This window comes from Schistocerca piceifrons, chromosome 8 (genome assembly GCF_021461385.2).
Source record: "Schistocerca piceifrons isolate TAMUIC-IGC-003096 chromosome 8, iqSchPice1.1, whole genome shotgun sequence".
Taxonomy (NCBI): domain Eukaryota; kingdom Metazoa; phylum Arthropoda; class Insecta; order Orthoptera; family Acrididae; genus Schistocerca; species Schistocerca piceifrons.
Window position 1 is genome coordinate 315,833,241 of NC_060145.1, and position 26,097 is coordinate 315,859,337.

At 37.7% G+C, this 26,097-nt stretch overlaps 1 protein-coding gene across 1 annotated transcript in view; it reads left to right on the top strand.

Moving 5' to 3' along the window:
* The window catches only part of LOC124711624 (probable serine/threonine-protein kinase nek3), a 357,746-nt gene extending 338,457 nt beyond the window's left edge, over positions 1-19,289 (top strand). Inside the window, exons 7-9 of the mRNA XM_047241796.1 lie at positions 8,900-9,301; positions 10,075-10,576; positions 15,798-19,289. Of these exons, the coding sequence (XP_047097752.1) occupies positions 8,900-9,301; positions 10,075-10,576; positions 15,798-16,492 (1,599 nt within the window). The 3' untranslated portion in view covers positions 16,493-19,289. The remainder of the gene's footprint in view (positions 1-8,899; positions 9,302-10,074; positions 10,577-15,797) is intronic.
* Positions 19,290-26,097: the final 6,808 nt, after the last annotated feature.

Sequence of the window (26,097 nt, forward strand, 5' to 3'; positions counted from 1 at the left end):
CTCTTCTTCATGAAGAAAAAGCCACTGGCTCCAAAAGCTTGCCTAATTATAACCTTCTTTTATGTTTGTGTTCTGCTGCTGCTTGTTAAGTCAATTTTTTTATCTATTCAATTAAATTATTTTGTCAAAAATTGATTGTTTTCATTCTTATAGACACCACTCATTGTTACAAACTCACACTTAGTGACAAAACTGCATGAAAAATTTGCGCCACCTGATGAGTGGACCAGGACCTTCAACTGTGCCATGAATTTCATGGAACAACTGTTTTGGTGTTAAAATATGCTTTTCATGATGTCGCTTGAGGCTGGCAAGTGTGGCTAATCTCTTTGCAATCCCTGCAACCCCGTCACAAGGTCCTATATATGTGCTTGCTGAAACATCAACACACACACACACACACACACACACACACACACACACACACACACACACACACACACACACACACACACACACACACCTCCCCCCCCTCTCTCTCTCTGTGTGTGTGTGTGTGTGTGTGTGTGTGTGTGTGTGTGTGTGTGTGTGTGTGTTTGTTTGTTTGTTTGTTTGTTTGTTTTGTGCTTCAGTTTTCCTGAAATGTTCTGTGGGTGTAGATCTACCCTAGAAATGAACCTGTGCAAAATTTTAAATCATGAGCTTCAGTATATGAGAAATTTGGATGACTTTCCTGTGAATGTGCATGAAAAAAAAAAAAAAAATAAACGAAATCCAATGTTGACAGCTCTCGTATTACAAGACAAAAGCAAGTAGTAAACTTTTGATTTCAGGGTTTGGAAACCTTTTGGCTGTGAATCAGAAAATTACAGTGTGACAGAATGTAAACCATTTTGTTAGTCAGTGTGATGTATTAAAGTGACTCATAAAATGTGCACAGAAAACTGCATAGATTTTTTGACCCTTTTTGAGGTCATATATCTCAGGAAGAAAAAATGCAAAGGAACAACAACTTGGCATTTTTGTTGACATGCCTGGTACATGATTCTATTAGCATATCTTCCTGTGTAACCAGTTACTTTAGATTATACTCAAACACAAACATGATGTCAAACTCAAAATTACAATAAATGAGAGAAGTTCCGATATAAATATTGCAAATGGGTCATTTCAAACATTCTTCTTTCCAGCACCATTGAAAAGAGTACAATTTTCTGTACTAGAAACATCCTGTTGGATCTTGGTCAGTTCAGAAAGGTATCAAATATGAGGTTGAACTCTAACAAAAGTCATGTAAAATATATTACGACTACAACATGCTATAGGTTTCTGAACCCATAACTTCAAGAAGAGCAAGTATGGCAACTGGTAGATTAATGCTGGTGTTCAAACTAGTTATGAAAACCATGAAAATTTAATGACAGCATCAGTCCAAAACCATTGGTTAGTAAGTTTCTGTACCTATCCTGGTAGGACCATATATGGTTGCAAAGGCAAGACGACTCAAGGTCGTGTTTGTTGGTTTCTTCATTGAGATTCCAAAACTTCAGTTGGGTTTCTTGCCATGGTTCCCAGTTCAATATATATGGGTCTCTTCTTGTTGGTTCTCAAGCTGGTGCTATTTAAAATTATTGTTTCATGGGATTAAATTTTTCTTCAATTCTTTTCAATATTCCTTCTGGAAAGTGATGCTGAGATCCTGTTCTGGTTGCTAAAGGTGCTGCAATATTCATGATGATGTACTGTTCAGGAATCTGATATTTATCATTTCTTTCAGGCCAATAGAATTAGTAAACTGGATCAAAAGGGTGCATAAATCTGACCAGGGCATCATGTTCTTCAATATCAACTTCACACATGTTACCAATCCACCAGTGATTGTTGTAGACACTAGTGATGTACTGGCCATGAATAAGACTTAAAACTGACAAAAAAGCGTTACTGATGTCAGTTGATTGATAAACTGAGGCTGCAAAAGAAGTTTTAGCACTTGAAACCAAATTAACTTGAATATGGTTCAAATGTGTTGCCAGAAAATGGCGATTTTCTTGAATTCCAGCTAAAGTATGGCCATTTGCAAACCATTCTTCTTGCAGCTTCCTTTTGTCTTCTATTTCTCAACTTGTAACAAAGATGAACTACATTACTTGTACTTGTTGGTCACAAAATTTGAATAACTCTTTCTGGGGTTAAGATTTGATCGTCTGTAGTTTGTTGCAGGCTTCTCTTGCTGCTAAGCATTTAGACAATCACCAGTTCCACCACACAGAGATTTACCATAGCTTGTGCCAAACAAATTCCATTTAACAGTTATACTGGAGTCCTTTTTGATGCAACACAGTCTGATGCAATTTCTGTAACTCTTGTATTGAGCAGCAGAAGCATCACTGAAATACTGAATGAGGTGATCAGTTTGGCCAGAAGTGTGTGGATGGCAGTGGTGTCATATTTGAGATATATTGTTGACAATGCATAAGCTAATACATTTTACTTCTTCAGCTTAATAGTATACAGAAAATGGCTGCAGTGTTGCTTGACTGTTGTCCCTGTGATATCCTTGAACAACATCTTGGATAATGAAAGAAAAATTCTCTGAAAAATCTATTAGAATAACTAATGCACCAGGCTTCAAATTTTCTTTGTTTTTCTTCAAGTCACAATTCCGGTGTTTCATGTTGAACCACATCATGTATGAATTTTGCAGTATCAGAATAAACCATTGCCCATCAGCTTCATAGAGGGATGCCTTTGATGAAAACTTTATAGACCTCATGGTTAGTTGTACATCAGCATAAGTTTGCCAAAAATTGGAACATGTACTATGTTCTAGTATAATGACTTTTCTGGAGACTAGAAATCTACTCTGTAGAATCAGCATGGGTTTCGAAAAAGATGATCGTGTGAAACCCAGCTCGAGCTATTTGTTGACGAGACTCAGAGGGCCACAGACACAGGCTCCCAGGTAGATGCCATGTTTCTTGGCTTCCGCAAGGCATTTGATACAGTTCCCTACAGTCATTTAATGAACAAAGTGAGAGCATATGGACTACCAGATAAATTGTGTGATTGGATTGAAGAGTTCCTAGGTAATGGAATGCAGCATGTCATTCTCAATGAAGAGAAGTCTTCCAAAGTAAGAGTGATTTCAGGTGTGCCACAGGGGTGTGTCGTAGGACCATTGCTATCCACAATATATATAAACGACCTTGTGGATAACATCGGAAGATAACTGAGGCTATTTGCAGATGATGCTGTAGTATATCGAGAGGTTGTAACAATGGAAAATTGTACTGAAATGCAGGAGGATCTGCAACGAATTGATGCATGGTGCAGAGAATGGCAATTGAATCTCAATGTAGACAAGTGGAATGTGCTGCAAATACATAGAAAGAAAGATCCTTTATCATTTAGCTACAATATAGCAGGTCAGCAACTGGAAGCAGTTAATTCCATAAATTATCTGGGAGTAGGCATTAGGAGTGATTTAAAATGGAATGACCATATAAAATTAATCATCGGTAAAACAGATGCCAGACTGAGATCCATTGGAAGAATCCTAAGGAAAGCAAAGGAAGTAGGTTACGATACAGTTGTTTGCCACTGCTTGAATACTGCTCACTAGTGTGGGATCTGTACCGGATAGGGTTGATAGAAGAGATAGAGAAGATCCAATGGAGAGCAGCACGCTTCATTACAGGATCATTTAGTAATTGTGATAGCGTTACAAAGATGACAGATAAACTCCAGTGGAAGACTCTGCAAGAGAGACGCTCAGTAGCTCGGTATGGGCTTTTGTTGAAGTTTCAAGAACATACCTTCACCAAGGAGTCAAGCAGTATATTGCTCCCTCCTATGTATATCTCGCAAAGAGACCATGAGGATAAAATCAGAGAGATTAGAGCCCACACAGAGGCATACCGACAATCTTTCTTTCCATGAACAATACGAGACTGGAACAGAAGGTAGAACCGATAGAGGTACTCAAAGTACCCTCTGCCACATACCATCAGGTGGCATGCGGAGTATGGATGTAGATGCAAATGTAGATTCCTGTTGCTTGACCTGGCACTGTGCATTTAACAACCTGTACCAGCTTGCAATGGTAGCATACTGCACACAATTTTTATTGAATTTCAACCTTACTTTTCATACCTTTGCTGAATTGACTTTAAGATAAAACAAGAGGACCGATGGCTCTAGTAGTCTGGTCCCTTCAATCCCACAAACCAACCAACCTTAAAACAAGATGTTTCTAGGGGAAAAAATATCCTCTTTTCAGTGGTGCTGGAAAGAACTACTAATGAATTGACTTTTTTGCAACATTTTCACCTGAAATTGGCTCACTTTCTGCAGTTTTATAATTGGCACCATGTTTCTGATTGGTATGATCCACCATAAGAACTTAGGCAGGAAGATGCACTGCCCAGTATGTGTGTCAAGCCATAGTTCTTATGTTTTTTTCTTCCAGAGATATCTGACTCCAAAGAAGGCCCAAAAAAACATCTCAGTAAAATGTTCCATTGATTTTGTAATAATAGTCTCTAAAACTACCATGTCTATTGTTTGTCAATGCAGTTCAATCCAAACAGTTCAAACAAATAGTCAGTCACTCTTGTCACACTTAGATGGTAGGGACATGCACCTAAGAACATGCTGGAAGTGCATGATTGCAGAGAACAAATGCTACACAGTGCTTATATGATGGCAATGTGTGTTCATCACACTTTGTTAATTCTTTCAGTTTACATCCTTCAATCATTAGCTTAAAATTCTGCTGTGAAACATACAGACAAACAGCGTGGGTCCCACTAGCATTGGCAAGAACACAGTGCTTTGGTTGCAACTCACAAAATTTTGAGAATGCAATATTTACATATGTATATATAGTTTGAATATGCATATAATTCCTTAAAATTGTGCAATACTATCTGCTCCTGCTTACAAACTCTAATTTCATTTTCTTTCACAGACACATAGTCTTTTCTTCCCGGCATCACATGGCTCACGTTATGATCACAGCAGAAATCACGTACACAATGTATGATCTTCTCACACAATGTCTTACCTGGCTTTGGTTATGGTGTCACTAGTATTCTATGTTCTGCTACTAGCTATTTTGCTATTCAAACCATGTAATCTGAAGTGGAAAATTCTTTCATGGTTTTCCTTATGCTCCAGCTCTTTGGAAGTATTGTTGAAATTTGTATTTTGTCACACATTCAGTCTGAATTGTGGAATTTATCTTTCAGCTGGACTATGATTTCTCTTTCTCCATTTCTTTCACACTCTTTTTTTCCAGTTGTGCCACATATGTGTGCTCCAACACTGAGGCAATCTTTTCCAATTTTTGCTTTGGGTATTTTATATCACTCTGAAGCCTCTTTCTTTTCCCAGGAGATCCACCTAAATACTGAAGGCCAGTACTTACGGAATTAAATTCCAGAGCCAATGCTGTTTTATCTTCACTTAATTTTCCTGGTAGTATGTAGCAAAGCTGAGGCAACACCTGCAAGGATTGATGCGTTTTGTGACATTTGCTTTCTACGCTTGGTGCAAGTGCTTCCACCTATTAGTATATTAGGACACTTTTTTACCATCCTTTCCTGTACATTCCTCAAATTCTTCTGTGTTCTTGCATGATCTTCTTCTTTAAGTGCACTGAATCAATACAATTTTGACCTGAAATCCATTTTTTACAAAGTGCTACTATATACATACTACAGCAACTGTACACTGCAGGTTGAGTACATCCATGAAACAAGCTAATGATGATCAGATGAAATGAAAGTCTCCCTGATTGGCTATTCACAGCAATTTATGTTCACCAATTGGTCCATATAACAGTGACTGCTGTTGGCTGCTGTTCTGGAAAAAACGGGTGCATGGCTACTTACTGCATATTGTTAGTGAAGTGATGTATATGATATAAATTTGGGCCATGATGACCATGGTGTGCCATCTTGATATTTATCATGTTTATAGTAACATATTGGAGCAATACAATATATATTTTTTCAAAAAAAAATTGAAAGTGGCATGTTTCAAGACATACAAGATCAAAGATTAAGGTCAGTAACACTGAAAATGAAAATTCTTAGAAACCTGTCATGTTACACATCAGTGTAAAACTCTATTCATTAGCTTTCCAATTATGTAAGTTTCATTGCTTTATCTGAGATATAACCAGATTTCTAGTTATTTTCATTGAGGCAGACTCATGTAAATTTCACACAATTTCCAAATTTTGCAGACCTATAACTTTCTTCGCGGTATGTTCAGTCTTGTATCCAGCATCAGTTGAATGATGCAAAATATCAGAGCTAAGGTATACTGAATATTGAGTTATGCTTTATGCAAGTATGCTAAAAGACATTGTTTTATACTTGGTGATTGTTCTTGTTTCTTTAGTACAATCTACAGTCAAACTCTAATTATACTGCCACCAAAAACTTTGTTCCTTTCTTTTTCAAATCCACTGGATAGGTGTTTAGTGCATTTATCTTGCCAGTACTAGAATGTGAATAGACTACCAGTATTGCATCAATTTTCAGTTGTTTTAGAATTAAGTGAACTGCTGTGAAACTACAAACCACATTTTACTAATTACTCTATAATAATTGCTTACTCACAAATTAATCTCATTCATGCATCAGATTATAGAAGTATTATACATTTTCGCCACATAAATTAAACATTATGTGCTCATAACTGCAAAGACAAAAACTTTAGCTACCACCACCCTTGAACCTAGAAAGTTAATATGTTCCTATTAAAATAAATACCATGTTGTCATGACTCTAGGCATGTAGAATTTAAAATAGAAACACGCATCTCAGAGTTTCCAGTCCTCGCAGTACAGAATGAAATTATACTCCACATAATTATTAGCTGTGCACTTGCCAGCATAAAATGATAATTTTTTTTGGTAGATTAGTACAGTAATAACATTATTTTTACCCAACTTTCACCAACTATATCACTTGTATTTTAAAGAAAATGCAGGGTTTTTTTCTAAATATGTATAAAGGAAAACGAAGAGTTTTTAAAACATAATTTTTGTATAAACATAATACATTTTCAGAACTTAATCTTTTTGGGTGCCAGATGAACCTGCAGATGTACCATCTTATAATATCAATGTGAATATCACTGTGAATTTTCCTTATTTTAGCTTTTGTGATACATAAATCACAGCTGGAGACATTTTCTCATATACTCTCCACAGTTTCAAGAAGTCCTTGATCTCTTAACCTTCTAAATTTGTAGCACTTGTTTTTGTGTTTCCACAGACAAGGTTGTTCCTTGTAATGTTCAATAAACAACACAATTGTAGCTAATGAACACTGGTACTTCAATACACACACACACACACACACACACACACACACACACACAGGAATTTTACAAACACAAAACCAAAATACCGAGATTTTGCTTTGAAATTCAGCTATGGTATGACAGTCAAATAATGCTGTTTGGTAGTAGGGCATGGAGAGTGGCACCACAAAGTGCACCCAAGGTGGCATGACAATACTGACACTACTTGAGTGACACCACTGATAACTGGGTGTTCACACATGTAAATACAGTGCCACTGCAGTGTGCCACAAGCTGTATCATCACTTAATTGTGGGTATGTGAACTCAGCTTTAGGCCTAGACCACATAGCATGTCATTAGACTGAAACCAACTTTTTGATCAGCTGACTAGAAATGGCATCCGTTTGCAGACAACTGATGTAATACTGTTCAGTTAATCTTATTTTTAATGGTAGTTTTAGCAATAAAGGTTTCTTTATTACAGTGGTGAAATCTTATGCAGTGTTTGGTGAAAGGAAGTAATATTTCATTTCACGGTTAAATTAGTTAGTTCTTTTTCTAGATTAAGTCAACGAGTTTACAGACTGAAGCTAAGAACTGATATTGTTATCAACCATACGCAAATGGTCTTCTATTTGAGAGTGTTTATAGATGTCTAAATAATACAAACTGAATTACATACATGTATTTTGTAAAAATATTTTGATCCTCAGATCTAAAACTCTATGAATGACAAAAATTCTGAGGTAACAGAATGTTAATATCTAACTCACTACAGGAACTTTCTGTATAACCGGTATTTTCTAATACATTTTGCTTCTTATCTTCATATTTTTTTGGCACCTGCTCTGGATTAAGCAAAAGTTATAAAATATAAATGCTTAATTTGGGTAAAAACCACACAATGTGAAGAGAAACGGATGTCATTTCTTATAAAAGTACAATAAAATGTTACACATACATTGTTGAGGAATTGATAAAAAGCCAAATGTTTTCTGCCAAACTCATATCTTGTCTTGTACTCATGTGGAAGTGGTGAACTAAATGACTTGCAGTCAACAAATACAAAAATTCACTGAGGAACTGAAATTCTATCACTTGCAAAAGGAAAAAAAGAATTGTGAAGACAATGTTTCAAAGTGTTTGTTACACTTTCACCTCCCCAAACTTAAAACTGATAACCATTGCATTAATATTGGGAATTTTAGAGAAATTAGGTCTACTACATACGTAATACTACTACAATAATATGTTCAATTGTTATGATAAATGCTCAGTTTTAGGTCTAAATGAGGAAAAACTGTAAATGTCTGCTCAGCTTCACGTAGAGCTTAATGACTTACTGCCCTCTGTCACATGTGACTTAGATGTGGGTTTAAAATCTTAACATGGCAGAGGTAGGGGCATGTCCTGTCTACATGTATCTAAGGTCTAAGCTCAGGGCATGTGCAATTGCAGGACCACTGTCTGAAAAAATGACAGCTTGTGACAAGGAAGTTACACTACTGGAATAATATGCCAGGGCATTTGGGACTTCAAGAAACTCACTTGTCATGAGTAGTCAATTGAGATGGGAAAGTTGCTCTCATAAAAGTAAGAGACAAGAAAAGGTGTTGAGGGTATGGTGTGTGTTTGTGCAGCCGGATGCACAGTCACAGACGAGCTTCCCGAGTGGAGTGTGCTGGACGGACGAGGAGCCAGCGACGCTGCCACGGCGCCATCGCCACAGGGATCGGGACCGGGACTCGGCATCGGCATCCGCTTCCAGCCTGGGGAACACAGCATCAGCGTCTCCTGCGGGTACACCAGCGCACGTGCTCCAGCAGCGACGTAGCAGCACCAGCAGTGGTCGCCCACGACACCGCTCGCCCAGTGCACATGCACACAGCTCCACATTACCGCGCCGCTCGGGCTCGGGGAACCATAAGGCAGACTCCATCTCGAGAGCAGCCTCTCGTGGTTCCATACAGCCTGCAGCCACTGGAAGTGGTAGCGGATGTCAGCCACCCTCTGTGGCCAGCAGTAGCTCACCATCCTCACAGGTATGTCAATCCTCTAACCACCAGTAGTTAAAGCAATCAGCCACAGCATCTGCTGTGGTGGACCACATCAAACTAGTCAGAGGACCAACCAAAACAATTGCTACCTTGTGAGTACTCGATAACTTCCTCTCCTGTGCTACACTTACTCGCAACATCTTCAATAATTTGTTGGATATTTTATAATCTGTCTTCTCCTAGAGTTTTTTATCCTGTACAATTTTCTCAAGTATCCTGGAAGTTATTCCTTAATGTCTTAACGCATGTCCTATCATTCTGTCCATTCATTTCATAAGTGTTTTCCACAGCTTTGTTTCCTCACTGATTCCTTCAAAAATCTGTTCATTTCTTTTAAGTTCACACAATTTTCAACATCATTCTGTAGCTCTGCATCTCAAATGCCTCAGTTCTCTTCTTTTCTCATTTCCCCAAAATTCATGATTCCCTTGCATCTAGCAGACAAATTAAATTAGTAGCTCATTATATTTTCATAGTTTCACCACAATTTTGAATGCTATCGCTGCCACTTCATTTGACAAACTTTATTCACATTGTTGTGGTCTTTAGTCTAAAGACTGGTTTGATCCAACTCTTCACACTACTCTATACTATGCAGCCTTATCATCTGTACATAGCTACTGCAACCTACATCCATTTGTTCACATGTTTGCAAAACATAGATACTATTCTTTAGGTTTCTGTTTCTTTTTTAAAGAGCTTACAAAGCAGGCAGTAAGAATCCCATATCAACAGTTGAAATTGTGTGGTTGTTCCAGATATCAGTGGTTGCAGCTCGGCCCTTGCCATCACGCAAGTCGAGTGCCAGTGGCTCTCCGGGTATGTCAACCCCTAGCAGCAGTACTCGCAGTGCAAAAGCGTCACCTGTACACCTCAAAACTACATCAACCACAGCAACAGCGAGTGAATCTGGGTCACCGAGTCGTGTCGTGACCGCAGGGAAAAGTAACAGTCCACCTTCCAGTTCGAGCAACTCCAGCCAGTGTCAGTCGAGTGGCGGCCAGGGTTCTGTGACCTCTAGTGCCACTATCAGCAGTGGTGGTAGTGTTACAGTCACCTCAGAGACGCCTACTGCCACTGCCACCACTACCATCAATGGTACCAACACCAAGATCTATGTGCAACAACAAAATTCACCTGTACGATCCATCATAACTTTTGAGAATAACTTTGCTGGTAGTAATGGCACTGATAGACGGACCTCCACACCAGCCAAGGAAATTCTTATCATTAATGGCAAAGCACCAGAAACTACAACAGGTGAGCCCAGATATCAGATAAAATGTATAGCTGATCACAAAAATATGTATCATAATTATAATTTCCAAAACAATAATGATAGGACAAAAGACAAACAGTAATAATAATAATAATAATAATAATATTTACTTGTCCATAATAATATTAGAGTCTTAGGCATCACCATTTTTTGCACATTTATGAGCATGAAATCATAGCATAATTACATTAAAGTGCCAGTTAACCAAACTCAGGCCACCCAAAACTCAGGTCATCTGAAGTGCCTCTGAAAATGACAAAACCAAAAATTAATATTGGACTGCAGAGAAAAAATTTGAGGCTGGGAGTATTCTGAGCTATAGCAGGTGGTGAGATATGGAAGCCCAAAATTGAGTTGCTTCCCCAGCCATGGACTTTCCAGTCTATATACAGCTATGCTGTCAACAACTGTGCATTGAAGTGGTTGTGTACTCCAATTGCATGTGTATTTTTGTGCTACGGCAACTACATGGAAGGGTGTTGCAATTACTTTCAATGATAAATTAGTTGTTATCAAAGAAACCGAACAAGGAAGTTTGTTGAAAACTGTTGTGGCTAATTTGAGTGTTGGATCTATCATTTTGGAACAAGCAAAGCCTAAATTTCTAGAATAAGCTGTGAAACATTTTCTCAGAAAAACATAGAACACATCCGTATTTGAATAAGGGGTGAAGCTCTTTACCTTTGATTCACCCAACAATGAGAAAATGGCTTGTCTTTCAGTGGCCTGTCAATGCAAGTAAAAGGTAAAATATTAACTTAGTTGTAAGGTGATGAACAAAAAGATTTTTTTTCAAGCTCAAGGTGGTTAGACAAGTTTAAAATCAGATATGGCATTCAGCAACTTAATGTATGTGGAGAAACGCTACCTGCAGATTCAGAGTTTTGATAACAGAGTTTGGAGATTACAGCCAATGCTACATTAAGGACCATATTTACAGTGCTGATGGAACAGGTGCTAATATTAAGATGTTACCTACAGGCTCTAGAACAACACAAAATGGGCGGTACATATTGAATATTTGCAAAGAAAACTAAGCAAAACCTGTTACATGATACGGATCTTAAAAACTTGTTGCAGCAAAGCCAGCCTGTTAAATGTATACTACTACTATGTGCATTCTGTAATTAAATATGGCATAATCTTCTGGGGCAATACAACAACAAATATTAAACTTTTCAGGATGCAAAAGAGAATACTATGAATTATTGAAGGGGTAAACAATACGAAATCGTGCAGACCCATATTCAAAAAACTGTCAGTTCTTCCTCTTCCTTGCATTTTTATCTATGAAACATCAGTTTTCATCAAACAATATATCAATAGACACCCAGATATCTTATGAAAAATGAAGATATACATGCACACAATACAAGGCAAAAATCTGACCTTCATGTGAAACGGGTGAGAACATCATTGTGCCAAAAAGGCACACTACATACTGGGATAAAGATTTTCAATAATCTACCTAAACATATTAAATCAATAGGTAAACTCTGTGGTTTTAAGGCTGAAGTAAAGGCATATTTAATTGATCATTGCTTTTACAGTCTGACAGAATATATAAAAGCCAAACAACAAAAATAAAGATGCATTATTAATATTCTAATTTGTATGTTGCCTGTAATGTTTGTTGTATTTATGAATCTGTGCTAAATTACTCCAATATCTAGTCCTTAGGATTGCAATACAAATTGTATTTTATCTTGTAAATACCTAACCATGTCCAATATCCTTGTATATATTCTATACATATAGGATTTGAAGGACTAAAAAATAAAAAAAATAAAATAAAAATAAATAAAGATCCTTGATGTTTGCCTCTGAAAACAAAATGAAAAACAGGACAGAAAATGATTCTTTTGGTATCAAATACTGGAAGGATGTTCCCATTTATAAAGAGCACATAAAACATTTTGGATGTCCTGTGAACTATTGGTTGAATATTGTAGTGACAAACTGTACCAAAAGTTGAAAAGTTTTGAACTACAGGAAGTCTTCCTAAAAAAATGAACTTACTAATTGAGAGTGCACCTATGCATCCTTGTGAGTTAAAAAGTGTTGATTTGTTGTGTGTTTCCCTCCCCCAAATTTTAACAGCGTAATTCAGCCACTGGATCAGGTCATAATAATTATATTTAAACAGCACTACCATGGGCTGTTTTTGAGAGCCATCCTGCAAGATAGTGGCATGCAGCACAAAATCATGAATAAAGAGCTGAAGGCAGTAAATGTGAAACATGTAATTTACTGGTTTGTCTAAGCCAGAAATAATGTGAAAGCAGAAACCCTTCAAAAAGTTCTGGAGAAAACTGTATGATGCTCTTGAAGGAGATGACTTGGAAAATTTTGAAAACTTGACAGAAATGCTGAAAAGAATTCCCACATGTGAAGATTTCAATATGTGCAAGGTGGATGAATGGGTTGACGTGGATAATTTGCAGGAAATCATGAACCGATAAATTGTAGAAACAGTGTTTCTCCTCCAAAACCTTTCAAAAATACATACTGTAATAGTACAAAACAAAATAATGCATTACTTAATAAATATTCGTGGCTTAACCATAAAAACTGTTATACAAAACAGCTCCACCCCACCTCCCATCACATTTGTTTAACTGGAGTCATACCGTATAATGAATATTTACACATTAGCACATTGGATACTATTATGTAAATATTTACTGCCAATAATATACTTCAACTGAAAACATGTGATAACAATACTGTAGATACTATGGCGCTCAGAAATCTTTAAGTAAGTAAAAACCTCTTTTAATTAACAACTTTTTCAACCTGCCCTTAAAAAGATTTTCAAGGAGTTGCTTTCTACACTATTCCAAAACTGGTTATTGGAGTGTAAAATGAAAAGAAAAAGCTTTCCACCTCCATGACTGAAACAAAATGTCACAGTCAGAGAGAGAGAGAGAGAGAGAGAGGGGGGGGGGGGGGGGGTTAGTGAGGCAGGGATGAAAGAAATTGGAAACTGGAAGTGTGCTATCATGCCGTGACAGGAACTGTACAGCTGGGATTGTTGTTTGTAGAAAGAAAGAAATTATCTTCTAGGATAATTAAGCATGTCAAACCACAATAATATGAATGTAGAGGAGGACAAACTTGAGCCTAGAGTGACCGTGTACTGTCTCTACTGTTAGGGGCAATAGTGCTGTAGGTTCTACTTTCTACATGTTTCTTAGAGATATGTGACATGTTTCTTAGAGATATGTGTAATAAAAATTAATTTACATTATTTAGCCCAACCAGAATCTATTAGTATGACTGATAATAATATTCTCAACTGTCTATAACATCAAAATTTGTTAAGTGCTGGTCTTGGTGAGCATGCATATGTCACTGAAAACCAGCACAAGAAAATCAGTGAACAAAACATTTCATATAACTAAAAAAACATTACTCTTAGCAACAGATTACACAACCCTTTAGAGTATGACAACAAAGATGAAACAAAAATGTAAATGCAACAGTATATTTGATTCAAACATTTCCTTGCTTCAGGCATTTAATAATAATAATAATAATAATAATAACCATGGAGAAGTGTTATGAGTGGAACAGGGAATTGTATCTATGCTTTATAGATCTAGAAACGGCAGATGACCAGGTTCCTAGGAGGAATTTATTGTCTGTTCTACGAGATTATGGAATAGGAGGCAAACTTTTGCAAGCAATTAAAGGTCTTTACATGGATAGTCAGGGAGCAGTTAGAGTTGACGGAAAATTGAGTTCATGATTCAGAGTAGTTTCAGGGGTAAGACAAGGCTGCAACCTGTCTCCACTGTTGTTCATATTATTTATGGATCATATGTTGAAAACAATAGACTGGCTGGGTGAGATTAAGATATGTGAACACAAAATAAGCAGTCTTGCATATGCGGATGACTTAGTTGTGATGGCAGATTCGACTGAAAGTTTGCAAAGTAATATTTCAGAGCTAGATCAGAAATGTAAGGACTATGGTATGAAGATTAGCATCTCCAAAACGAAAGTAATGTCAGTGGGAAAGAAATATAAACCGGTTGAGTGTCAAATAGGAGGAACAAAGTTAGAACAGGTGGATGGTTTCAAGTACTTAGGATGCATATTCTCACAGGATGGCAACATAGTGAAAGAACTGGAAGCGAGGTGTAGCAAAGCTAATGCAGTGAGCGCTCAGCTATGATTTACTCTCTTCTGCAAGAAGGAAGTCAGTACCAAGACTAAGTTATCTGTGCACTGTTCAATCTTTCGACCAACTTTGTTGTATGGGAGCGAAAGCTGGGTGGATTCAGGTTACCTTATCAACAAGGTTGAGGTTACGGATATGAAAGTAGCTAGGATGATTGCAGGTACTAGTAGATGGGAACAATGGCAGGAGGGTGTCCACAATGAGGAAATCAAAGAAAAACTGGGAATGAACTCTATAGATGTAGCAGTCAGGGCAAACAGGCTTAGATGGTGGGGTCATGTTACACGCATGGGAGAAGCAAGGTTACCTAAGAGACTCATGGTTTCAGCAGTAGAGGGTAGGAGGAGTCGGGGCAGACCAAGGAGAAGGTACCTGGATTTGGTTAAGAATGATTTTGAAGTAATAGGCTTAACATCACAAGAGGCACCGATGTTAGCAGTGAATAGGGGGTCATGAAGGAATTTTATAAGGGGGGCTATGCTCCAGACTGAACGCTGAAAGGCATAATCAGTCTTAAATGATGATGATGATGATGATGATGATGATGATGATGATGATGATGAATAATAACCATTGTTTCCTCTCAAATACTTACAATGTTCTTTGTTGAAGTTATGAAATGTGTTACATAGAAAGTACTATGATGCTGAACAAAATGATAAAACCATTTGTGTGTGGTATTCGGTGTTATCTTTTTTATGTCACCATCTTCTGGTAGATTTTTCACACCTATGAAAGACATTAAGTGGCTGTAAAGATACTTTAAAGCAAGAGCTGAATAGGAGTCAACAAACTCATTTTTTTAAATAAATTATTTTGTTTGTATGTTCTCATTTTTCTGTTAAATAATGAGGCCTTGTAAAATAATTTCTCCAGAAGCATTTTAGTCATAATTGTGTGAATAATAGTAAACAGACACACACACACACACACACACACACACACATACACACAAAAGATATATATTTTAAACACTAGCTAATTGTTGTTTTTTTTTTTTTTCTCACAAATTGTAGCTAAAGAGAAGGTGTCACCACAACGCCCAAAGCTGGAGAGGCCAACATCGCTCTACACACCTCGTGAAGCAGCCAAAGAAGTTACTCCAGAAGTTTCCAAATTCCCTTCAGTCGAATCCTTACCAGGGACACCTACCATTACCCGCCAGAAGCTTACTAATATGACTAACAACTCACTACCTCCTAACAGGAATGGAACTACTGATGACGCAACTAATTTGCCACACCCAAACTCCCAACCGCCCTCCACACCACTGACTTCTGACCTCAACAATGCTCGTGTGCTCAAAGCAGCCATACAGTCTTCTGTGGACAGCCTCAGTTACAAGAATATGATTGGACGAACTGCATCAAAGAATAATTTATACAGTAACCCCAGCAGTCCGACAAAGAGCTTTGGAGGCTCATATGGCAACCTTTTCATTGAAAACCTGGAAGGAGCCAACAAACTGAATCATCAAGAACTCTTCTCCAGCATGAAAAACCTAGATGAGAACGCAGGCAGTAAGGAGCAGCTGTATACGTACCCCAGTCTCAGTGACCTCACAGTTCACTTTAAGTCCATTGCTGCCCAGAAAATTCTTAAAGGTATTAGCATTAATAGTGTTGACACCCTTGTTGAAGTTAACATGGCTGCTGCAGAGAAGCAAAATAACCGTGATGTCACAGTGCACACTGATTTTGGGGTTGTTTAAAATGTATTATATTTATTGATACAATAGTTGCTTTGAGTGCTTCTTTATGGATTCTGGTATTACCATATAAAAGTTCATGTGTGCAGTAAAATCATATTTAAACATGGTCAATCTGCTAGGTTTCACAAAATTGTGTACATGTTATGAATTATTCAAAACTAAAATATTGTTACTATGTATGTGACATGTTGCCTTAATTAAGTGTCATGTCTGTGCCTTGTGCAATAAGTTAGTCTGATTATCTGTAGTACAGTGATAGGGTATTTAGCAAATTTACTGTCTTGTAGGAGTGAAAAAACACTTAGCATGGTCTTTGAAACTTCACAATGTAAAGCTAGTTTTGTCCTAAGTTTAAATCTTCTGCTTTTCATTGTTCTATTCCACAACAAGTGAGAAACACTCTCCTTTGAAGAACCTTACATCCCATTCTCCCTGATACATAATATTTTAGTTAAACATATTCACATTGCAATAACTGTGTACAACTAAGTCTGCTGTATCTGAAACAACTAGTACTTAGACAGTATTGTTAGTAGCATAGCATTTGCTGCAATTTTAAATGTTGAAATATTTAGTACATGAAATGATTTGAAAACCTATTTCAGCAATTTTGTTCAATTGCTGTTACTCACAGAAAATTGGTTTCCTTCACATACCTTTCACTAAAGCAACATGGGAAGTATTTATTAAGATAAATTCTTATCGCAAATGAGTTTCATTCAGTAACAGTGATTAGTTATTTTGAACCAGCTGATGTTGATGGCTGTAACAACTCTCTTGTGTTCAGATCTATATAGATACTAATCTCAGATTTGTTCTCATTTATTATAAAGGGATAGACAGTTTTTTAATGTAACTATCTTTTCATGATTCACTTGATGTAATGCTTCATCAGCTAGATTTCCTATGCTAGGATACCATCTCTGTGTTGTGTCCTTATTCCAAAATACCATAAGACCATTTAGGGTTGAAATCAAACAAAATTCATCCTCACAAAAATTATGACCATTGTAGAATTGACAGCAATAGCTCTGGGATGTGCAAATTACAAATGCGTGTGTTATTTGATTATTCATTTGATTATCTAGTAAAACTACATTACTACATGTGTGTGGACTGTAATTACAGGGACCAACTAACAGTCATTGACTTCAGCATGATGACAATTAAACCTGGCATTTTATTAAATAAATAAAATCATGGTACATTTTCATGAGAGAATTTATTTTATATACATATTGATCAGTAGATAGACATGTTCAAGGGATAAGTACATTTCTTTTAAAATCTCAATCTGAACAGACACTTTGATGCTCAGGAAAATTTGACAATATGAATTTCACCTCTTTCTGATGCTGAACTTTACCAGTGACACGTCATGAAGAATACAATAGTCACTCAAGCATTTCATTGACAATAAGGTACCTTTGTCACAGCAAACAGTCTGATCAACATCTGTACTATTGTACTTGTATAAATATGTATGTTGATGTTATTACATAATTATGGTCAAGTAATATTTGTAAATGTATCAAATTATTCATTCAGTTTTTCTCTTTGACTTCATCACGGAAGCTTAAGATAAGCTCATACTGCCTAAGATTTCTTGCATATACACAGTTTTGCAAGAAACACGTGTTTTATTCCCTAAGACAAAGAAATATCAGTAAAATACGATTATATAGACATATTTTCAGTGTTTTGTTGAGAGTCAGGTTTATAAATTTATATCTAATAACAGTAAAGAAATTCAGTGATGTACATTTACACTGAAGAACTAATCCAATTTCTCTTTTGTACAGCAACTGTATCTCAATTTCAATGTTAAGGATGTAATATCACACATCCTTTCAGATGTATAGCTATATTATTACCACACAGAAACTGTTAAATGTGTAAATTTCCAGGCAAATGGAAGAAGGTTCAAGATGATGTAACAAAATATTTACACTTCAGTTATGTGCCACAAGTATTTACATGACCCCGATTAGTTATGGTGTTTGAAACTATTATCACAGTATAAAGCAGAACAGTGACACTATATGATGTACCCAAATGTTGCATGTATGGATACCTAATGAATACTGAAGGATATAGGCAAATGTTGTCTCATGTGGAACCTCGAAATAAATTCCCTAGAACATGTACTAGAGAGAACAATAGTTTTATTTAAACTCAATGAGTACCTGTGTGTGCACTTTTGAGAACATGAAGCACTCAATAAAATTCTCCTGTAGTCAAATTTCAATATGGCTTCATTCATTTAAGCCCTGTGGAGGGCGGTAATAACTGTAATTAAAAACATTACTTTAAGGATATCTACCTGCTACTTGCTTGTAAATATTTCCTGGCACTTTGCAGGAATAAAAATAATTGTTAAATTAATATATTTCTGACTAATCATCAATGATTCACTTATTATTTTTGAGCAGAATTGTGAATAAGATATTCTAGTCTCCAAATAAGGAGGACAACTATGATTTTTTTAAAACTATTTCTGTTCATTTCTTGAGTACTATATTTAATCTTTGAGTTATTAGACTGAAGGCAATTGTAAATAGCTGTCAAGTTGTACAGCTTCTTGGTGAAACTTTTTTTCATACTGAAAAGTTACACACAAGGAGGAGGAATTTGAGCCCTGTGACAGTTATCTAATGTATTTTGTATTTAAATTTTGTACATAATTCCCATCTTTGTAAACTTAAGGTGCCAAACAATGTTAACTAGCTGTTGTGCAGATCATTAATGCATTTCTTATTGCTAATATTTTCATGTATTACAGATCTGTAATAAAGTTGTAAAGAATAAGGTTCATCTTTTTACTTAAAATAATAGCAATAAATAAAACATGTAATTCCTGGCATCTGCATGTCAATATTAGTCTACACATAGCATGAAGTATTTGCTGATATGCAAATATTAGCTGACATTCCTCCCACTTCATGCATGGATGGACCACAGAGAAAGTAACACTTTTATACTGCAGTAAATTATATTTTATAATAAGTCTGATTTTGTTTGCATGCTATTTTAGTAATTAACATATAATTGATAGTAAAATATTTATAGATTTCTTCTGGAAACACTCTTTCAGAATTTCTGTGGCCAGTGAAATTCCACTTACACTTGACAAAAATAATCATGACACCATCCCATGTTTCTCTCTGTCAAGTGAGACTAGAGTAAACAAAACACTATTAACTCCTAGCTTGTATGGGAATCATTTAGCTCACTCATGTTATATCCAGATGGACTATTAAACTGAAAGGAAGAGTGTTTAAACACGAATAAATGAATCAATGAATGTGTGCGAGTGCTCAGTAGATCTATCTTGATTACTATTTTTTGCAACATCACTAGATTACCTCTTTCATATAGATTCACAGCTAGCATGACAAGTTATCTTCACACAACAAGATTGATGCATGTTACCATGATTTTCAGTCAAGGGCATTGATACGAGAGTTTGTGGGGAGTGGCAGTGGAAGGGAGGGGTAGACCTGAGGGTATGAAATATTTTTAATATTTTGGAAGAAGACTGATGATTTGTAACTAGCCATAAAAAATTTCCAGCTCTGATCCTGTTAAAAATCTTTTACATAATTTTATTGAAAGATAAACACTTGACTATGCCCTTTTTTTTCCTTTTCCTGAGAGCTGTGGGAGGGAGGAGGGAGGGGAAGGGATGAGACTGGACCGCACCTCCACACCCCCCCCCCCCCCCCCCCCCCCCCACTGTCCTTTGGGTATGGATGCTGGATGCCCTTCCTTTTGGTATGTCTTCTCTGACAAGCATATAACCATATTGTGTTTATATTTCCTACCTTTACAAGCTTTCCCACTATTCTGTTTAAATATTTCAAATTCATTCTCCTAAACATAAATTAGTTGATATGACGATGAATATTTCTCTCTGAATCAAATATCATTACCACTCACATCTACTGACTTATTTTTCTGTATAAAGACAACAGCTTCATTACATTGCTTGTATACTGCCTTAAAACAAAACAATCTCACAATTCCAACAGAAAAAAATTATGTAAACTCAAATACCACAGAGTACCAACAATGTTAATCTACCCCTTATAAGATACATAGCTTAATCTCCATAATCATGTTTCTTCACAAGAGAGCATATTCATTTGTGTGAACAACACATGAAGTATCTTGCTTTATCAACAATGCGACAGTATATGCAAGTGTCAACTAGAATTGCTGCACTTCTGTTGGCACTCTTGTGTGAACTTTTGCCATGTGTTGTCTTAGCCTGGTACACTCTAAGTTTAATGTTTGACTCACTCTCTGCAAATACTGACATCAAAATTACTTTGCTCTTAAGCAGTTATCTAGTAGCTGTTACATAGAATTGTGTAACAAGAAAGAATTAATGAAAATAATAAGTCTATCTGCATCACTGTGCTTCTGTTGTTAATCAATGAGTGAGTCCTCAAATTTCAAGTGATAAACAAACCATATTTCTGTGGCACTCCCTGAGTGCAGTTTACATATCTGTAAGGCCAAGGGAGTGTAAAACCCTGTAGGGAATCATTTTCTCAGAGGCAATACTTGGAATGGCCTACATACACTGGTGAACTGCAGCCGGCAGTGTGGATTAAGAATTGCAAGGTACCTGACAGTAGCAAGCCTCCCTGGAAGTTTCCTGGTCCACAGAAAGTGGTGTAGGTGACATACCATATAACTGGTCATGACTTCCCACTTGAGACTGTGCAACTTTCCTGGATTACCTAAATCCTAATCCCTCCTACCCATTTTCTGTGAATCTCTTGTTGACATTGTTTCCTGAAGCAATCCTTGTAGGATACTGGATTCTTTAAAAGCTGCAGTCAGGTGGCCTGTGATTTCAAGTGTAAGTGTGTACAGCTAATTTACTTAAACTAAGTCCTGGAAAGCCCTTAAAACAATTACAATTAAATACACTCCTGGAAATGGAAAAAAGAACACATTGACACCGGTGTGTCAGACCCACCATACTTGCTCTGGACACTGCGAGAGGGCTGTACAAGCAATGATCACACACACGGCACAGCAGACACACCAGGAACCGCAGTGTTGGCCGTCGAATGGCGCTAGCTGCGCAGCATTTGTGCACCGCCGCCGTCAGTGTCAGCCAGTTTGCCGTGGCATACGGAGCTCCATCGCAGTCTTTAACACTGGTAGCATGCCGCGACAGCGTGGACGTGAACCGTATGTGCAGTTGACGGACTTTGAGCGAGGGCGTATAGTGGGCATGCGGGAGGCCGGGTGGACGTACTGCCGAATTGCTCAACACGTGGGGCGTGAGGTCTCCACAGTACATCGATGTTGTCGCCAGTGGTCGGCGGAAGGTGCACGTGCCCGTCGGCCTGGGACCAGACCGCAGTGACGCACGGATGCACGCCAAGACCGTAGGATCCTACGCAGTGCCGTAGGGGACCGCACCGCCACTTCCCAGCAAATTAGGGACACTGTTGCTCCTGGGGTATCGGCGAGGACCATTCGCAACCGTCTCCATGAAGCTGGGCTACGGTCCCGCACACCGTTAGGCCGTCTTCCGCTCACGCCCCAACATCGTGCAGCCCGCCTCCAGTGGTGTTGCGACAGGCGTGAATGGAGGGATGAATGGAGACGTGTCGTCTTCAGCGATGAGAGTCGCTTCTGCCTTGGTGCCAATGATGGTCGTATGCGTGTTTGGCGCTGTGCAGGTGAGTGCCACAATCAGGACTGCATACGACCGAGGCACACAGGGCCAACACCCGGCATCATGGTGTGGGGAGCGATCTCCTACACTGGCCGTACACCACTGGTGATCGTCGAGGGGACACTGAATAGTGCACGGTACATCCAAACCGTCATCGAACCCATCGTTCTACCATTCCTAGACCGGCAAGGGAACTTGCTGTTCCAACAGGACAATGCACGTCCGCATGTATCCCGTGCCACCCAACGTGCTCTAGAAGGTGTAAGTCAACTACCCTGGCCAGCAAGATCTCTGGATCTGTCCCCCATTGAGCATGTTTGGGACTGGATGAAGCGTCGTCTCACGCGGTCTGCACGTCCAGCACGAACGCTGGTCCAACTGAGGCGCCAGGTGGAAATGGCATGGCAAGCCGTTCCACAGGACTACATCCAGCATCTCTACGATCATCTCCATGGGAGAATAGCAGCCTGCATTGCTGCGAAAGGTGGATATACACTGTACTAGTGCCGACATTGTGCATGCTCTGTTGCCTGTGTCTATGTGCGTGTGGTTCTGTCAGTGTGATCATGTGATGTATCTGACCCCCAGGAATGTGTCAATAAAGTTTCCCCTTCCTGGGACAATGAATTCACGGTGTTCTTATTTCAATTTCCAGGAGTGTAGTTTGAAATGCTTCATCTCAAAAGTTTAATGATATTCAAGAGCATGGTAAAACTGCCTTTCACAGAAGAACAAGCCCTGAGTACATCTTGTCACTGACTATCAGAAAAAAACAGGGTCTGTCACCAACTGATGAGATTGGTGTGCAGCCAAAATCTCCTGTGTACCTGGTAAAACTTCAAAGCGATTCATACATCATTGATTGTTTAACAATATTTGTTTGTCCACTGGTTTACTACATAGTGGTAATGTTGTATCAAAGCACTGATGACACATAGGCTCCACCTAGATATTTTTATGTCAAATATGGACTTTCATGAGTAATATTTAAGAAAGACAATTCTGAATATCACTCCAGAATTCCTGCGATTCCACTACACACTGATAATCAAACAAGGTCTTTTTTCGTGACTTGCATACTGCTCCGCACTCCAATGACTCACTACTGCACCATATGGTCCATTCATCACTAGTGTGCCTACGTAAGAACTAGTTTCTCTGCAGCACAGCTTAAGGAAGTGAATTACTTCTGATAGCTGTAGAGGCCTAGTAAAATGTAAAATTTAGAAAATAAAGCGTTGTCCAGAACAAGAGGAGCCTCGCAGGTCCTGATACATTCATGGACTTAGTTCCTGCCATTGCTGACTGCAACTTGCTGTCCAGTGACTGACCTTGTGACTTGCCATGTGTGGCACAGAACAAATGCGTGGTCTTGTGTAATCAGTCTTTTGGCTCTGTCTCGGGAGCAATCCCAATCTGGTGCAATAGATTCAAGTTTTATACATAGTTTAATAATAATTATTAGAAAGTGGCAGGAGTTTGTTCAATAATTGTTGCATTTTAAGATAATAGTTCAGTTTATTCACAGTCAGACTAAAGTTCTCAGTAATAATAATGGCATGTAACACAATAATAATTAAAGTCTGAAAGCATAGAGACATGTCAAAACTCTATGTCTGAGATGACCAATTGATGCAAAAGTCAAAGTCTCTCACTGCAAAACTGCTGATTTTATGTAAGTATCAATTCTTCACTTAAAACTGCACTAGTCCCAATGAATCTTGAAACAGATTCAGATATCTTTGAGGACAATCATGAAACAAAGTCAGAGTTTGGCACTACAGCTCACAATTCTATAAGTCCAGACTGTGGGTGAAATTTGCTAAGTATGTCTTATACTGTACAACCACCGAAAAAGTTAAAGTAACCTATGCAGGTTGACAAAATTTTCATATAAGCTTTTCTAACTGTTATAAATCAATGAATATTTTCTTTTATTGAAACACACAGCCACATGCTGGCCAACCTATTACACAAATCGGTTATGTACAACCACTGTAGCAACTGACTCCTTGAACTTCTGGACAAAGAGTCTCACTGCACTGCTACAACAAGAGTGTTGCACATTGTGTGTGTGTGTGTGTGTGTGTGTGTGTGTGTGTGTGTGTGTGTGTGTGTGTGACTTCAAAGTCAAAACACAAAACCTGAAAGTGTTTTAAAATCTAGGACACAGAAAAGCTAAAACTATTGATGTGTTTGTGAATGAATTTGGCACCCATTGGCATCAAATGCAACATAATTTACATAATTAGTTTTGGAGTAACCATGACAACAATAAAAATTATGTATTTTTTCAACAGTATCTATCATTTTCTCAACCATTACACATACCATTATGTACATGGTACTCATTTTAATGGGAACTGCCCTCTCCAAAAATTGGTGTTTATCAGAATATGTCACATTGTTTATAATTTCTTCTTATTTCTGCTTTTCTCTAGCATTTATCCCAGCTGGTATCGGATCAACTTTTTCAGAATTTGATATATCAGATTTTATTATTTAACTCTGTGGCTAGATGCCCTTCTTAATGTCACAGTCATCAAGGTAAACTATAGGATGTATGTCACCAGTCTGTGAACTTTGTTTTGTGTGTACTGCAATTGTTTGTGTATTGTGTTCTCAGAGGCAGAATTTGGGGAGCAGCATAGCATTTGCCTGAATGAGTGTGTGAAACTGCCTAAAAATCACACTCATGCTTGAGTGTGCAGCAGACCACTGTAATTAATCCACCACCCAGATTCGATTTGTGTCTGTCTCACAAGGTGGCATGCTATGCATTCCACTATAGAGTGCAGGTCCAATTTTTATGATTTATTTATTAGAAACATGATTACCTGACTTTAAATACTTGTAACACCACTGAAGCTACATACATATCAACAAAATAATTGCCACACTATGATTACACAACCAAAACTATCCTGGATAGATGTTTTTGCATATTTGCATGGAGTTTTATTTTATAGTGCAAAAATCTATAACAGTTTGTCAGTGGACATGAGGCACGAAACTGGAAAGCCCCAATCACTTAAAAATGAAGTAAAACAATACCTTATTAGGGCTCTGACTACAATTTATTAGGATACTTAGATACAAAAGTCACATAGCGCTAATATTTGTGTTATCCAGATGCTGTAAATGCGAGAAATTTAGGCAGCTGATAGTGGCAAGGGCCGATTCGGGAGGGGGCGCACAGAGAGAGAGAGAGGGGGAGGGGGAGGGGAGGGAGGGAGGGAGAGAGAGAGAGGGGGGGGGGAGTAGTTAAGTAAAACTACTGTAGGCTTGGAAAAAAGGAAAAGAAATCTTAATAACTCATGTAAACAGTCAGCACATTGCCATATTTTTCCACTTACAAGATATACTGTAATTATTGCAAAAATGACTCAATCCGTATCGTAGTGAGACTTCAAAATTATGAACTATGGTACATATAAAAAACTGACTAACTATAATTACCGGTAGACTTCTCCCACATCTCTGATGGCTTTCCTTCCTAATGGGATTTGTGGAGTGTGAATGAATGAATAATCCGGTTGCATTAAATGCTGATAGATGTATCACCTTGATGAATGTTTAATACATCATTACTTGAACAAATCAAAATAATAGTTTTGGTCTCACATTACTATTTGCTTAAAGAAACCCTCCTGATCTTAATAAACACTTTGACAGCATTTCCTTAATCATCACCTGTGAACCATGAGCAGATATCATTATACATTCATAAATTAGTTGTGAAGTGTAATATCACAATTACATACAATTTATCAAGTACCTCTAAGCTTCACCACGGTATGGGACAAGGTTAGTGTTAAAAGTTCATCAGTCCTTTATGCTTCACTGTACTTTCTTAGTTCAAAGTATAATATTTATTGTGGCAGCAGGTAAGTGCTTATTTTCC